At 34.3% G+C, this 14921-nt stretch overlaps 1 protein-coding gene across 1 annotated transcript in view; it reads right to left on the reverse strand.

Moving 5' to 3' along the window:
* CDH9 (cadherin 9) overlaps window positions 1-14921 on the reverse strand; it is a 136250-nt gene that overhangs the window by 16063 nt on the left and 105266 nt on the right. The window contains 5 exon segments of the mRNA XM_056108959.1: window positions 5576-5829; window positions 7153-7340; window positions 9802-9969; window positions 10527-10646; window positions 14108-14402. Coding sequence (XP_055964934.1) covers window positions 5576-5829; window positions 7153-7340; window positions 9802-9969; window positions 10527-10646; window positions 14108-14402 — 1025 coding nt within the window.

Genomic DNA, 14921 nt, shown 5'->3' on the forward strand with positions numbered 1-14921 from the left:
TCTTTCTGACTCAAGAAATGTACATTTTTTAAAAGTGCCCATGTAGGGTGGGAAGCAAAAGTGGGGCATGAAGTTGATAAAGGGAAAAGGACCTTGGTGAAGGATTTAAGTTGAAACAATGTATGCCTAAAATCTAACCATAAATAACTTTGTAATATAAAAGTGACTAATTAAAAAAAAAGATAAAGTAAACAAATGTGTTTTCCAGCTGTGAACTATGAAAGCTTCATTTCTCCTCAAAAAAAGAGACGAGGCTATGCAATGCTCAGAGAGTTTCATATTTTTATAATATTGGTTAAATGTTAAAAACACTTTTTGCTTGCTGTAGTAAAATGAAGCAAATATCAGGGAAGCACTTAAAGCAGTTATTCACTTATTCCATTTGATGGTGGGATTTTGCGGTACGTTTTATCAAGCCATAACTAAATTTGTCACCAGTAGATTTGTTTTGTACTTCTTGAGTTTAGAAGATACCCTTCTACAATTTGTTGAATTTTAAATGTATTGAGCATAAGTAGGTGTGAAATAAGACAGCATGCTCTTTCAGAACCTGTAAAGCTGTAATAAACCCTATAACTTGGGAAATTCATGATTACTAATGAGGTAAAGCAGAGCTGACAACAGCTGCTAATTGTAATCATAATCTCAGGTTGCAAGTGGCAGATGTATTTTAGAAAGCATGTTTGATGAACAGATTTACTGGTGGGTGAGAATGAGGTCCCAAGATTTCCCTAGAAAATGTTTCTCCGTGATGTTTACCGTAGCTTATTCCGCTCTGGGGACAGTCATCCTACTAAATTTTATCAAAGCAAACAGAAGAATCACACATTACAATGTTGTCTCTGTTGAATTTCTGTTGGTTTTCCGTACTTAAATTGAGTATCAAAAGCATGTCATTCCTGCATATGTGTTGTATCCTATAGGGATCATCATATATCCTATATTTTCAAGCATGGCTTTAAATGTTGGCATTCTAGACTGTATAATTTTAGGGGCAAAACTTGAGGCTTATTTTTTCTCTCAATATGCTTTTCTTTTTGTCATGATCCAAGACTTTACCATTTTGGATACTTATAGATTCTACCTGGTTTATTATTTTTCAAGAATTTGAGGGCCCAATCAATAAAGTTAATATTTTCCTGTAGAGCAATGAACTTAGGAAATTATTAGTCACTCTCCTATATTGTGAGATATGGTCCCAAATTTTATTAGCAGTACCTGACCTAGGAATTTTATTCCTAATATTATATCTTGAGAAAATTATCATATATAGGGAAGAGTCTATCATCTATGCATCATTTTCTCTCTCTATATATTTATTATCTACCTATATATATTTTTTTATCTATCTTTATGTAGTTATAGCTATGATTTTGAAATAGTGTACGTTTAAGTTTCCATCATGATGTATCATCCAGGTGATTGTGTGTTATTCATACTGTGTATTTTTCTTTAAAAGTTTAATGCATCTACAAAAATTAAGAATTAATACATATAAATTGGTAGATATGTGATAATTAGTTTACTTAAAATAATGTAATCATTGATGAATTATTTATAAGTAGAATTCTGATAGAAATAGAAAAAATATAGCACTATAGTAACTACTGTGGAAAGAATTATAGATTTCTTATTTACTACAAACTTCTCTGCTTTCAAAGATGAATAATTAAATTTAACATGTCAAAAACATGTTTTAATGTTATTGTGTATATCCATTTTTAGAAAATATAAATAATGGGCTCCATTTGCTGTGACTCTAAGAAAACAATGATAGATAAAATATATAGAACGATTGTTTCTGAAGCAGTAGGCCCCAGCAAACATAGTAAGTCACCCCTGAGAGAAAAGGAAAAAGCAATGTGATGCATAAAGTATCCAGTTTCCTGTCGGAAGAGGTTTCTTAATATTTAAGCAGAAATCCCAAGTGAATCATCTGAGTTTAATGAATAATTCTGAGTGTCCAGGAAGACCGATATCCTTGGGGCATGCAAATCTTAAGCTGAGTGGTGATCAGCATTAATGTTAACAAATAAGTTCATAGAGTTCAGGAGGGAAAAAGCTGGGGTTAGGACATTGACTACGGTGGATCCTAATTCAGTACTCATCACTGCAGATGGTTATCCCACCCCAGTATTTCTCCCTGTATTCCTTCAGCTTAGAAGTAGTAGTAATCCCTGAACACTGCCGGCGTTGGCCCCAAAAGCAAACAAGATTAATGAAACAAATGAAAAAAATTTGAAATCATATAAATATTTGCAAGAATCAGAAGAGTGCTATTAACTAAATAATGCCTGGAACTCTGATAATTGTTCTGCTTTCCACCAGCTAAAATGGAAGAAATATAGCAAAAATGGCTTAGAAAGATTCTTTCCTTCTTTCTTTCCTTCTTTCTTTCCTTCTTTCCTTCCTTCCTTCCTTCTTTCCTTCCTTCCTTCCTTCCTTTCTTTCTTTCTTTCTTTCTTTCTTTCTTTCTTTCCTTCCTTCTTTTTTTTTTTTGCATATAATACCCAGCAATGAACAGGGGTTACTTCTGGCTTTGTGCTCAGTAAATTATTCCTGGAGGTCCTCAGGATGGGCATTCTGGGAATTGAACCTGGGTCGGCTGCCTGCAAGGCAAAAGCCCTACCCACTGTGCTATCGCTCCAGCCCTGGCTTAGGAAGATTCTTTATAGAGATTTTATCTTTTTAATTTATTGAAAAAAATTAAAATACTAAAGGACCACTAATAAAATGCAAACAGATTCTTAAAGAATTGTGTTACTGTTAGTTACTTGCCCATTTATTTGAACATACCTTAAGAATTTATGAAAAAACAGAGCTATAATTGCCTTAAGTACAGTTAAAAGCACGTTAGTACTCACAAAACAAAATTTTTATAGTAATAGGACCAGGGTGGTAGTACAGCCAGCAGGGCACTTGCCTTGCAAACAACCAACCTGAATTTGCCATCCAAGCATCCCATATGGTCCCTACCATCCAGGAGTGATCCCTGAGCACAGAGACAAACTTAAGTTCTCAACACCTCAGGGTATGAAACCCCAAACAAAAAAAAATTATAATAAACATATATATGGATTCAAAAATTATAATAAACATATATATGTATGCAAATATTTATATTTGAATCTCTTTCTAAATCTCATTTGTTAATTTTTTATTAACAGCTCTAAAAGAACTTTTAATTTTAAATTTGAAAAATAAAAATGAATTAAGGGTTATCTATTTCAGAAAAACCTGATTAGGAAGCTTGGAGATAAAGATCAATGGTAATTATTTTATGACTTGGAGAATAAAGGAAAGAGATGAGAAATAGCGTGTGAAATACATAACAATTTTAAGAGTCCTGGCATAATTATTATTACATGTCCTTGAAGAGAAGACAACAATATTGGAGAGAAGGTACCTGAACTATTTACCTAGTTTTAGAACAAGCATAAACTCAGAGATTTAAAAAAAAAAGATTGATAAACTTCAAGGACAAAGGAAATGAAGAATACTATAGCAATATATATCATCGGATTTCTTAAAACTAGTGACGACATTTGAATACACCCTGAGGAATAGCTGCCATGCTGGAAGACGGATGGTGCAAAATCTTAATAGGAAAAACCGAACAAATAAATGCCAACAACATCAATCTAAAATTTTATACCCCAGGAAAAATAAGAGCAAAAAATAAAAGAAGGAAAAAGGACAAAAAGCAAAAGTTGTAAGCAATCTCATTCCAAATATGACAATTAAGAAGAAACACAAAGGATGGAATGCACAAAAGGCAATAGCAAAGTGAACAATTAAAATGAATATTATTAAAAGGCAAAATAAATGTATATGCTTTAAACATTTCAGTTTAAAGGTGCAGATGCTAGATTATGTAAAAATGCAAGACATTATTGGGATTTTTTCTGATTTTCCAAGAAACAAAAGGTAGATAAAAAGGTACAATTGATCCAACAGCAAAATGATAGAAAATATATATTTAGAAAACTGTAACAAGGAATGATGCAGCATTAATATTCACACTGATTATGCTAAATAATTAAAAGATATTCTGGTATGAAATTTATACCACTAAAAAACACATTTGAATAAGTGTAAGTCTGAAATGAATAACCATAGCTTTCAATTAAAGAAAAATAAAAGAAGAACAAGTTAAGTGTAAGCACAAAGATGGAAAATAAGACAAACATTTTCTAAAAATTTAAGTTAGTGATAGAGAAAGTCAGTTATTTGGGAGCGTCAATAAGGTGTAAAAACATTTTACTTGATATGTTTGTCAGAGAGAGATATATGCAAATTACAGACTGCCAGTAAAGAAGCTATGGAAAGATTATTAAACTATTTTTGATATTTGAGCCTCACAAACACAAGCTATGTAGAAATTTTAGCTGTAGTTCATATATAAAAGATTTAGGGACCAGAGAGATAAAAAAAATAGGTAAGGAGCTTGCTTTGTCTATGGCCTACCTGAGTTCAATCTCCAACGTTATACAAATTCTGAGTACTACCAGGGCTGGAACTATAACATAGAGGGTAGGGCGTTTGCCTTGAACGTGGCCGACCCATTCGACCAGAGTTTGATTCCTCCGCCTTCGATTCCTGCGCCCCTCTCAGAGAGCCCTGAAAACTACCGAGAGCATCTCGCCCACACAGCAAAGCCTGGCAAACTAATCCTGACGTATTCGATATGCCAAAAGCAGTAACAACAAGTCTCATAACAAGTCTTTTAACAAATCTTACTGGGCCCACTCAATGAACAATAGAAGGACAGTGACAATGACAATGAGAGTGACCAGGGATAATCCCTAAGCACAGACCCAGGAGTGAACTCTGTGTATAGCTGGGCATGCCTCTAAAATCTGCCCGTTACAAATAATGGAAGGAGAAAGAAAGAAAGAAAGAAAGAAAGAAAGAAAGAAAGAAAGAAAGAAAGAAAGAAAGAAAGAAAGAAAGAAAGGAGGGAGGGAGGGAGGGAGGGAGGGAGGGAGGGAGGGAGGGAGAGAGGGAGGGAGGGAGGGAGGGAGGGAAGAAAGGTAGGAATGAAGAAAGAGAGAAAGAGAGAGAGAGAAAAAACTATTATCAAAATTATCTTTTCTTTAAAGTACAGAGCAAAGATACAGGCTAATTTATAAAGTAGGCTGCTCTCAAGCCAATAAACCCCATGAACCCCATGAAATCTGCACAGTCACATAGAGATGATCCTTTAAAGGAAAAAAAAATGTCTATTCTATGCAAATTATTCCACAAAATTTAAATAGTGTAAGCTAAGAATTTGTTCTGTTAAGCTATCTCCTATTGTGACTCCCCATTATTTTATTTATTTTTTTGCTTTTTCGGTCACATCCGGCAATGCACAGAGATTACTCCTGGCTCTGCACTCAGGAATTACCCCTGGCAGTGCTCGGGTATACCAAATGGGATGCTGGGAATCAAATCTGGGTCAGCCGCATGCAAGTAAATGCCTTACCTGCTGTACTATCACTCCAGAACCCCTCCCCATTATCTTATGTCATTTTATTTCTTAATAGCTTATAAGTCACTTTCCTGTAAGCATATGTTTTCATAAAATACTTACTTTATTAAATTATTCATGGCATCTGGGTCATAAGCTGCGACCTGGCCAATGATGCTGCCTTCCTTTACATCTTCATCTACTTCTATCAAGTAAGAAATTTTACTGAACACAGGTGGCTCATCTATATCTTCCACAAATATCTTCACCACGGCTGTGTCTTTGAAAGGGCCCAGGTGTAGGAATCGTGCATCCGGGTGAGTGTTACTTGCATCTACTCTTAAAGTGTATAGCATTTTGTTTTCAAAATCTAAATTCTGAAGTTAAATAAAATAAGAAAAGTCAGTAGATGTTGCAGACATAGCCATCCAAAACAATTTCAAAATTTATTAAATAGTTCACTTTTGCTCAAAATATTTCTTCAAAAAAAATCAAAATACACTATTATCATTTTTAGCAAACTGGTATCACAGATAAGGCTCTTTAATTTTTTTTTGTAAAGTCAATTCATTTTTCTTAGGCAATATCAGGTTGCCTAACTGTACATGTTTTAAAAGTAAAAATTCACACTTCTTCAAAAAATATGTCACCTTATGACACATATTATCAGAATGGCATTGTTTCTTCAGGTCATCCCCTGTGTCTTTCCCTGCTTCAATTCCTGCCCTTCTCTTTTGGTCTGAGTGACTTTATTTTTAGTTTCGTGTCGACTCTATTGTAGCTTTGCATTTCTCTCGATCCCACATAAAGAGTGAAATCTTCAAATAAACTCTCTCCTAATGATACCAGTAATTTCTATACTTTCCCAGATATTACTTCAAAAATGTATCAATTAACAGCAAATAATCACTCTCACTTTATAGTTGGTTTATAGAGGTTTCATCTAAATATAATTGCATAGACATTAAAGCAGATTCCAATTTCATAACATATTGTCACATTTTGATATTTTTAGACAAAGTATTTTGTGTTGGTATATAGATTCATCATTAGTATTAAAAGGTCACAAAAAGGTAAAAAGATAGAATAATTCAGAAATTTCACAAAATGTTCATGTAAGTTGCTTGGATAGTCTTAGATTTCTAAAGTTGGTATTTTAAGAAGAAAAAGAAATATAGTATAACAATTGGCCACCATAGAAAGCAAGGTGTATAGGGAAAAACACCAAAAGTAGGTCAAAAGTATGCTATAAACATTCAGCTGAATCATTTTGTGTTCCATGATGTTCTCCTACAGGAATTAAACATTTAGAAATCCAATGTCAAATTCATGGTATCTTCAGGTTGCATCCATTTGAATACATCATCGTATTTAGCAATTCTGTAATTCAAACCCGCCTACAATAGAGTGCTGCCTACTTTTTCTGCCATTGAGTGATACAAAGCAAGTACTTTTGAATTTATCTAATCCTAGTTTGACTGTTTGTTTATTCTAGGCATAAGAAGTTGAAATTTCAGATCACTTTTTAAATGATAAAGATGCTTAACTTTGAAGTGGAATCACACTATTCCCATTTACGGGAAGGATAGACAGCATGTAAAAGGTGGGAGCAATAAATCCTAGGATTATCTTCCCTTAATTGAAAAGCGAAAGTAAAGTCTAAAGCTCTCAAGGAAAAACTGAAGACAGCGAAAAGAAACCTGTTTGACAGTTATAATCCCTTCCTGTGTATCCTTGTCGGTAATGACATCAAACATGTCTGCTCCATCTCCATCAGAGATGCTGTATTCCATCTCAGCATTTTTCCCCACATCAGGGTCATTGGCTTTTATCCTGCCCAGATGAGTTCCGAGAGGTACAGATTCAGGAGAATTGAATTGATATGTACCTGAAAGTTAAATCAGAGTTATTTTGACATTTCCTCTTTAGATGACAAAAAGGGCTCATGTCCCCTGCCTATTTTCACTTAAGTAAATTAATTTTAAAATGAGAGAACTTTTCATCATATTGCACTATAAGCTCTAAAAGAATATATAGATTTATTAAATTGAAAAAATAATTCATAAAGACATAGTAATCTCAGTTTCTAACTGGGAAACGCAAGTTACAAAGAGATAAAGTGAATGTCCAAGTTATTTAGGTAATAGATAGTGAACCTGATATTATAATACAGAATTTTTTTTAATTAAAAATACATAAAAAATTACTTATTACATATCAGCACATCCGATACAGTCATTACACATTTAATAGTTTAAATGAATGTGCATTTGTACTCTAAGTTTGGGATGCAAAAATAAATTCATAGACTAAAGTTTCATGTTTTTTGCTAAAATTAGAATGAGAATGAACATTTCTGTCCCCTACATTTCTAACCAGTCATTATGTTAATTGATCTATCCCTGAAAGGATTTTATTTGGTATCTATAATGAGAGAAAGCAAAAACAAATTTTTAAAGTATGGTAATGAAAGAAATATTTTTACTCAATACATGCTGAACTAGGCACAGACACACTACACTAATTTAATTAACTTTACTAGTGTTCTATGTACCAAAATAAATATGTTCAGAGCAGTCTCCCCAAAAATCATAACGTAGGAAGAAAATTAACATTTGCTGTTTCAAATCCCACATTCTTTGCAATTAGCTTGTGTAAGAAGATGAACTCCTAATCTAAATCCAACTGCCTCTTTGGAATTCTTATCAAGTTTCTTTGCATGAGATTAGGATTAATTTAGTAGGATCCTCATTTTGAACATTTTTACTATTACTGTTACACTACCATTCACTTTGTAAACATTTTAAAAGACTTAAGAATTACAGAATTGCAGTCAGTAGAGAATTCATCAACTATTACTTTTATTTTATATTCAAGAAATGTAATGTATGGTTTAGATCTATGCTTATTAGTCATATTATCTCTATCTTTAGCAACATTAACATTTTCTATTTCTTATGGTTGTGTCCCGTTGATCGTCGATTTGCTCGAGCTGGAGTGATAGCACAGCGGGTAGGGCGTTCGCCTTACACACGGCCAACATGGCCGACCCGAGTTCGATTCCTCCGCCCCTCTCGGAGAGCCCGGCAAGCTACCGAGAGTATTCGATATGCCAGACACAGTAACAACAAAGTCTCCAATGGAGACGTTACTGGGCCCGCTCGAGCAAATCGACGATCAACGGGAGGGCCTTTACCTTTGGGCTGGAGCGATAGCACAGCGGTAGGGCGTTCGCCTTACACGCGGCCAACATGGCCGACCCGAGTTCGATTCTTCCGCCCCTCTCGGAGAGCCCGGCAAGCTACCGAGAGTATCTCGCCCGCACGGCAGAGCCTGGCAAGCTCCCCATGATGTATTCGATATGCCAGACACAGTAACAACAAAGTCTCCAATGGAGACGTTACTGGGCCCGCTCGAGCAAATCGACGATCAACGGGAGGGCCATGGTTGTGTCCACCATTCAAAGCTGAATCATCTAGTATCTATAATTTGATTAACCAAGAATAGTGCTTTATTTATTAGTGCTCTATTACAATTGATGTGAAAAACTTGAATTTGAAGTCCCTGAACTACACATTTAAGCTAGAGCTTTTACGCTTGCATTCACTGAAAAATAAAAATATTTTCAGGCCGGGAACTGAATCATTTGTAGGACTAAATAGCATGCAAAGCGCTTCATTGCTCAGTGAAAGTGAATAAATGGTTACCTCTTTAAAGATTAAATAATTTAATTTTCACTGAACATATGCATACGTGAAATAGCATCACAGCCAAGGGAAATTATTACTCTATTCATCACTAAAATAAAAACCCAAAACAAATCAAAAGAGCCATGTTGCCAATTAAACCCATTTGCATAAATTTTACTATAGTAAAAATACTACTACTATAGTATTTGATTCAGAAAAATTAATACACCAACAAGTTTATGTTTTTTATATTTAAAAGTGGCTATAATCTAGATATATTTACAACAGAAATGAGCCAAGATAGTGACAGACAATGGATTAGAACCATGCTAATTACAATTAAGGAAATTTACTCCAAGGTAAGAAAAGAGAAAAAGAGTTTAGAAAGCATCACAGTTCTTTATAAGACAGAATGGGGGAAATAAAGTTACTTGAACATCCCTATTACCTTGTTTTCTCCCGTGTACTCTCAATCAAAAAAACAATCGACACATTACTTTAATTTGTGGGAAATTTAAATAACTTGTGGAGGAGAGAGAATAAATTTGCAATTATGATTAAAATAATAGCAATTTTCCTATTACAAATATAAGATTTTCTTTGTGATATGTCTAAAACACTTTCCTATTCAAGATTTAAAAAAAAAAAAAACATTCTTACTCTGGGGAAACCGGGGAGGGTTGTTATTGACATCAGTCAGGGTGATGTTCACGGTGGTGGTTCCAGAAAGTCCACCCATTTGGCCACCCATGTCTTTGGCCTGTATAACCACTTGGTAATGTTCTTTATTTTCTCTGCTCATGTCAGGCAATGCAGTTTTTATGATGCCTTTTGGAAAGAAGTGCACACATATTTAGAGTTTGGGTTTTTAAAAAATAAGTCATGAAAGATTTATTTTATAGAACTTAAACAAAGAGATCAAATTTCCCCATACCTAAATCTGTCTTTCTATCAGTACATAGACAATTTAACATAATGGGTAGAATGGAAAGGATTATAACATGGACTGAATTGTTGAGGGATTGTGTTTTACAAAGTCAATATAATTATTCTTTTGATTGAAACATTAACTTCAAGAAAAATATTTGAGAAAGACAATCACTTAAATTTGAGGAGTGTCACACCTTTTATATCACAAAATGTACAAATATCTGCGCAAAGTTTTATTTAGTGTCATATGTATCAAAATAAAAAGTAAAAGCTAAATAGCTAATGGTCAGAAGTGACCTATTTTAATAGAGAATTTTCTTTTGTTTTCAAAGAAAAACAAAAACAATACCGAAAAGTCATTTTTTGAAATAAGGTAAAAAAAAAAACCCTATTAATTCCTCATACTTTTAAAGGCATCACATCATGTGAAAGGTACAGTTATCCAGTATCACTACCTGATTCTGGGTCCACTGAAAAGTATGGCTGTCCTTGCAGTATACTGTAGACCACTTTGGCACTATTTCCATAATTGGCATCATCTGCATCTGTTGCCGTCACTTGTAGAACAGATGTACCTACATGAATACCCAACAGAAAACAGAGACATCAATAGTTGTAATTTTTTAAATTTTGTTATGAATAGTATCTGATTGTTCAACTGATATATGCGGGGAGAAGTGTGTTTAAACGGCATTGGTTTAGGGACCAGAGAGACAATACAAGAAAGGGATAGGGCTTTTGCCTTATATGTAGATGACCAGGTTCAATCCCCAGCATTCCACATGTTCCCCAAGGAGGATGCTCTCCAGGAGTGATTTTTTATTGTACAGCCAAGAGTCAGATTTAAGTACCATCAAGGGTGGCATCCAAATCAAAGAAAAAAAAACGATAAACATAAGAAAAAATTGCTCAAAATTCACTTTTCTATTTCATTTAAGGGAGAAAAATACTTAAAAATTTCAGAATTTTTGCCGCAGCTGTTAATAGAAGTCAGAGACATATTTTATCTTCAAGATGAACATAAGGAGACAAATGAACTGCACTGTTAATTACAAAAATAGGACACATATTTAGTGATTCCATCAGTGGACATGCAATTTGCCTGTAGCATATTTATTGCTAACAGGGAATGTATATTTTAAGTAAAATGAAACATTCATAACATTCCTGTGACTTTTTATTCATGGAAATGAAATATAGATGCTATTCTTGTGAATGATCAGAACTGAAATAAAATTGGCCCACAGAACTTTTCTATGTTTAAGATGTGGAAATGCTCTTGTGGCCCATTAAACACAGTAAATTGGGGCCAGATACTGCAGTTATGATGCTTGTGTTGCCCTGGTCTAACCTTAGTTCAATTCCTGGAATCAAATATAGTCTCCAAACTGGCTAGGAGTGATGGCCTGGTCACCATGGTGTGGCTCCCAAACCAAATATATAAATAAATAATTTTCATATTCACAGATGTTTGTACCTATTGTTATTTCTAAGTATTAGCTGCACATATCTAAATCAGTGGGGCTGGAGTGATAGCACAGCGGGTAGGGCGTTCGCCTTACAAGCAGCCAACATGGCCGACCCGAGTTCGATTCCTCCGCCCCTCTCGGAGAGCCCGGCAAGCTACCGAGAGTATTCGATATGCAAGACACAGTAACAACAAAGTCTCCAATGGAGACGTTACTGGGCCCGCTTGAGCAAATCGACGATCAACGGGAGGGCCTTTATCTAAATCGGTAATATTCCAAAGTTTAATAATTTTTAATTAATACAATTTTAACTATTCTATTTTAATTGTGACACAATTGTATTAAAACAATAGAGTTTTAAAGGAGCTAGCACCAAAAGATAAGCATTGGTGGATTTTTCTAATTTATTTTATCAGATTTCTGTAAAGACACAATCTCGTTTCAAAAAAATGCTTTTACGTAAATAAGCATGAAACTTTGGACAAATAATGTATGGATAATATTTTCCTTAGTATTTTACATAGTAGGTTTTTTTGTTGTTGTTGTTTAGGGAACCACACCCGGAGATGCTCAGGGATTGTTCAGCACTCAGGAATTACTCCTAACAGGGCTCAGTGGACCACATGATATGCCCAGGATAGAATGTGATTGGCGAGATACAAGAAAAGCACGCTACCTATAGTACTGTCTTTCCACTCACTACATTATTTATTTATTTATTTATTTATTTATTTATTGTGGGGAGGGGTTTCACCCAGCAATGCTCAGGGCTTACTCCTGGCTCTGCACTTAGGAATTACTCCTGAAGGTGCTTGGGTGACCTCGCGGGATGTCGGGGATTGAACCAGGGTTGGTGGCATGCAAAGTAAATACCCTATCCACTGTACTATTGCTCCTGCCCCTCACTACGCATTTTTTTAAGTGTGACTTTAATTATTATTTCTTTTTAGATTTTCCTTTTAAAAAATAGCATGTGTTCCCTATGAGCATGCTGACATCCACCAACTGAGTTGTGGTGACAGTTTCTCAAATTTTGTGTACTTATAACAAAAAAGAAATGCACTGCATTTGTTGAACGATGCACTGCATCAAAACCAACAACTCATTTCCATCCAGTGTATCTGTATACTAGCACAGGACTTCAGCAACAGTCTCTATAATGTCTTATCAAAATTAACTCCCATACTGTGAGGAGCTGGACACTTCCTCTTTGGGGCCTCTGTTTCTTCAAATGCCTTTAAATTGATATGCCTCCTGAGGATACCCCATCTCATAAAGGTAAAGGATAGTTATTATGCTAAGTACAACAAACACCAGCACATTATAGATTTATCTTAGTTCGTAAGATTGTGGGATTTCAGAGGAATAACTCTACGGGAGAATAGGATTCGCCAGTCCAAGTATCATTACCGTTCCATCATCATGAAGACCCATCTATCTGCAACGTTGTCTTTCCCAGCATTCCTTCCAGTAGCCAAAGATTTTCTTAAGTTTAGGAGTGAATTTTGTTAGGTTTTGTCAAGTTGTTCCCTTTAGTGTCTCATATTCCACGTATGAGTGAAACCAATGGGGTGAATGTCTTTCAGTCCCTTATTAATTTCATTTAGTGTAACTATATTAAGGAAAACAGTCACTTGTTTTATCGTAAGCGCTGTAATTTCATAAGATTCCTTCATGATTTTTTAAGCTCCTTTCATAATAATGGACTGAATTTTAATATTGATTGAAAACAGCCCATAACAATCAATGATAGTTAAATATACAGGCAGTCTTAAAAACTGACAATTTTCACCATAAATATATTCATATATATGGAAAATAATGAAGTAACATAAACTTCCAAAGGTTAAAAAATCAAATACTGTAGTTATAGCACAAGACTGCTTTATCTTTATTTAGTGCCTTCATATTTATGAATCCTTGTAGTGGTGCGGGTGTCTTTTGAACTACATTCAAACATGCTGTGTGCTTACTTCTGGTATTGTATAAGGGATCGCTTCTGGTGGTACTCAGGAGAATTTATGTCATGCCAAAGATTGAACCAGGATTCTCAGTGGGAAAGGCCAGTATCTTATAGTCCTATCTTTTCAGCCTGAATTCTGAGTTCTAAAGTAAAGAACAAAGATTGATGTTCTATTTCCTCTGCCTATCACAAGAAGTTGCTTTTATGGTCAACTGATTCTATCAAAAGGAATTTCTCAAAATCAAACTTGCTATTCAAAACAATGCAAGCAAATTCTTTAAAATTGCTGTCACCATCAGATAGAACTGTTATATCGGGGGCGGGGATTGAATTTGACTATCATTTGAATAGATATCAAATAGTCGAAGCTGTTGATGAACTGTGATAGAATTTCTATTCTCAGGAAATATCTATGGTATCAGTTACAAGAGAGCAGTAAAAAATACGTATACGTTATTTACAAATAATTATAATCAAACTCGTACTTGAGAGTAGTCCCAATTATACTTCTTTTTTGAAATAATCCATTTATTAAAACTACATACTAATTCTTTTTTTTGCAAATGAATAAATGTAAAGTTAGTTTACATTAGCATATACATACCAACTCCAGACATTTCAGGAACACTTGCAGTGTATAACTCTTTGGTGAATTTTGGTTCATTGTCATTGATGTCATGGATCTTAATGATAAATTCAGATTCAGGTTCTACTTGTCTCCCAGTCTTTCTGTCTATAGCCTTGGCACGAAGAATGTACAGAGATTTTTCTTCTCTGTCTAATTTCTTTGCAGCATGAATATCTCCTGTATTTTCATCTATAACAAAAAGACTGCCAGCCCCGTCTCCTGTTAAGATGTATTTTAAATTTCCATCTCCTTTATCTTGGTCAGTGTGCAGCTTCAGAGAGGAAGAAAAAAAGAGTTCTGAGAATATAGGCATTATTATTATTGTAAAGAGATTGGCATATGTTAATTTACCTCCATATAACATTGCCCTAAAGAATATCACAGTGGTTAGCTAAATTTTCACTGTGGGGGAAGTAAAATTTTAATTTTTTGTTCTTCTTTAAATTTTTAGATAATTATATTTAAACATGATAGCAATCCAAATTCAAAACAAAATCAATAAGCATTTTTCAAAAGTATTTCAAAGATTATTTTGAAAATAACAGGCCCAAATTATAAACCTGTGATAAGTAGATGAGCAAAAAATGAAATATTAATATTAAAGTATAAATATAAATATTTATATTATTTAATATAAATGAAATAGAAATGATGTAATTTCTAACATTGCTATAAGCTTGCCAATTTCTGCTTGATTTCACCCATTGGTAGTACATATTTGTATGAGTACAGACTGTGTCAGTAAGAGATCAGGAAACAAAGGCTAATGTGACACATTATTATTTATAGA

Source organism: Sorex fumeus, unplaced genomic scaffold, assembly GCF_029834395.1.
Source record: "Sorex fumeus unplaced genomic scaffold, SorFum_2.1 ptg000240l, whole genome shotgun sequence".
NCBI lineage: Eukaryota > Metazoa > Chordata > Mammalia > Eulipotyphla > Soricidae > Sorex > Sorex fumeus.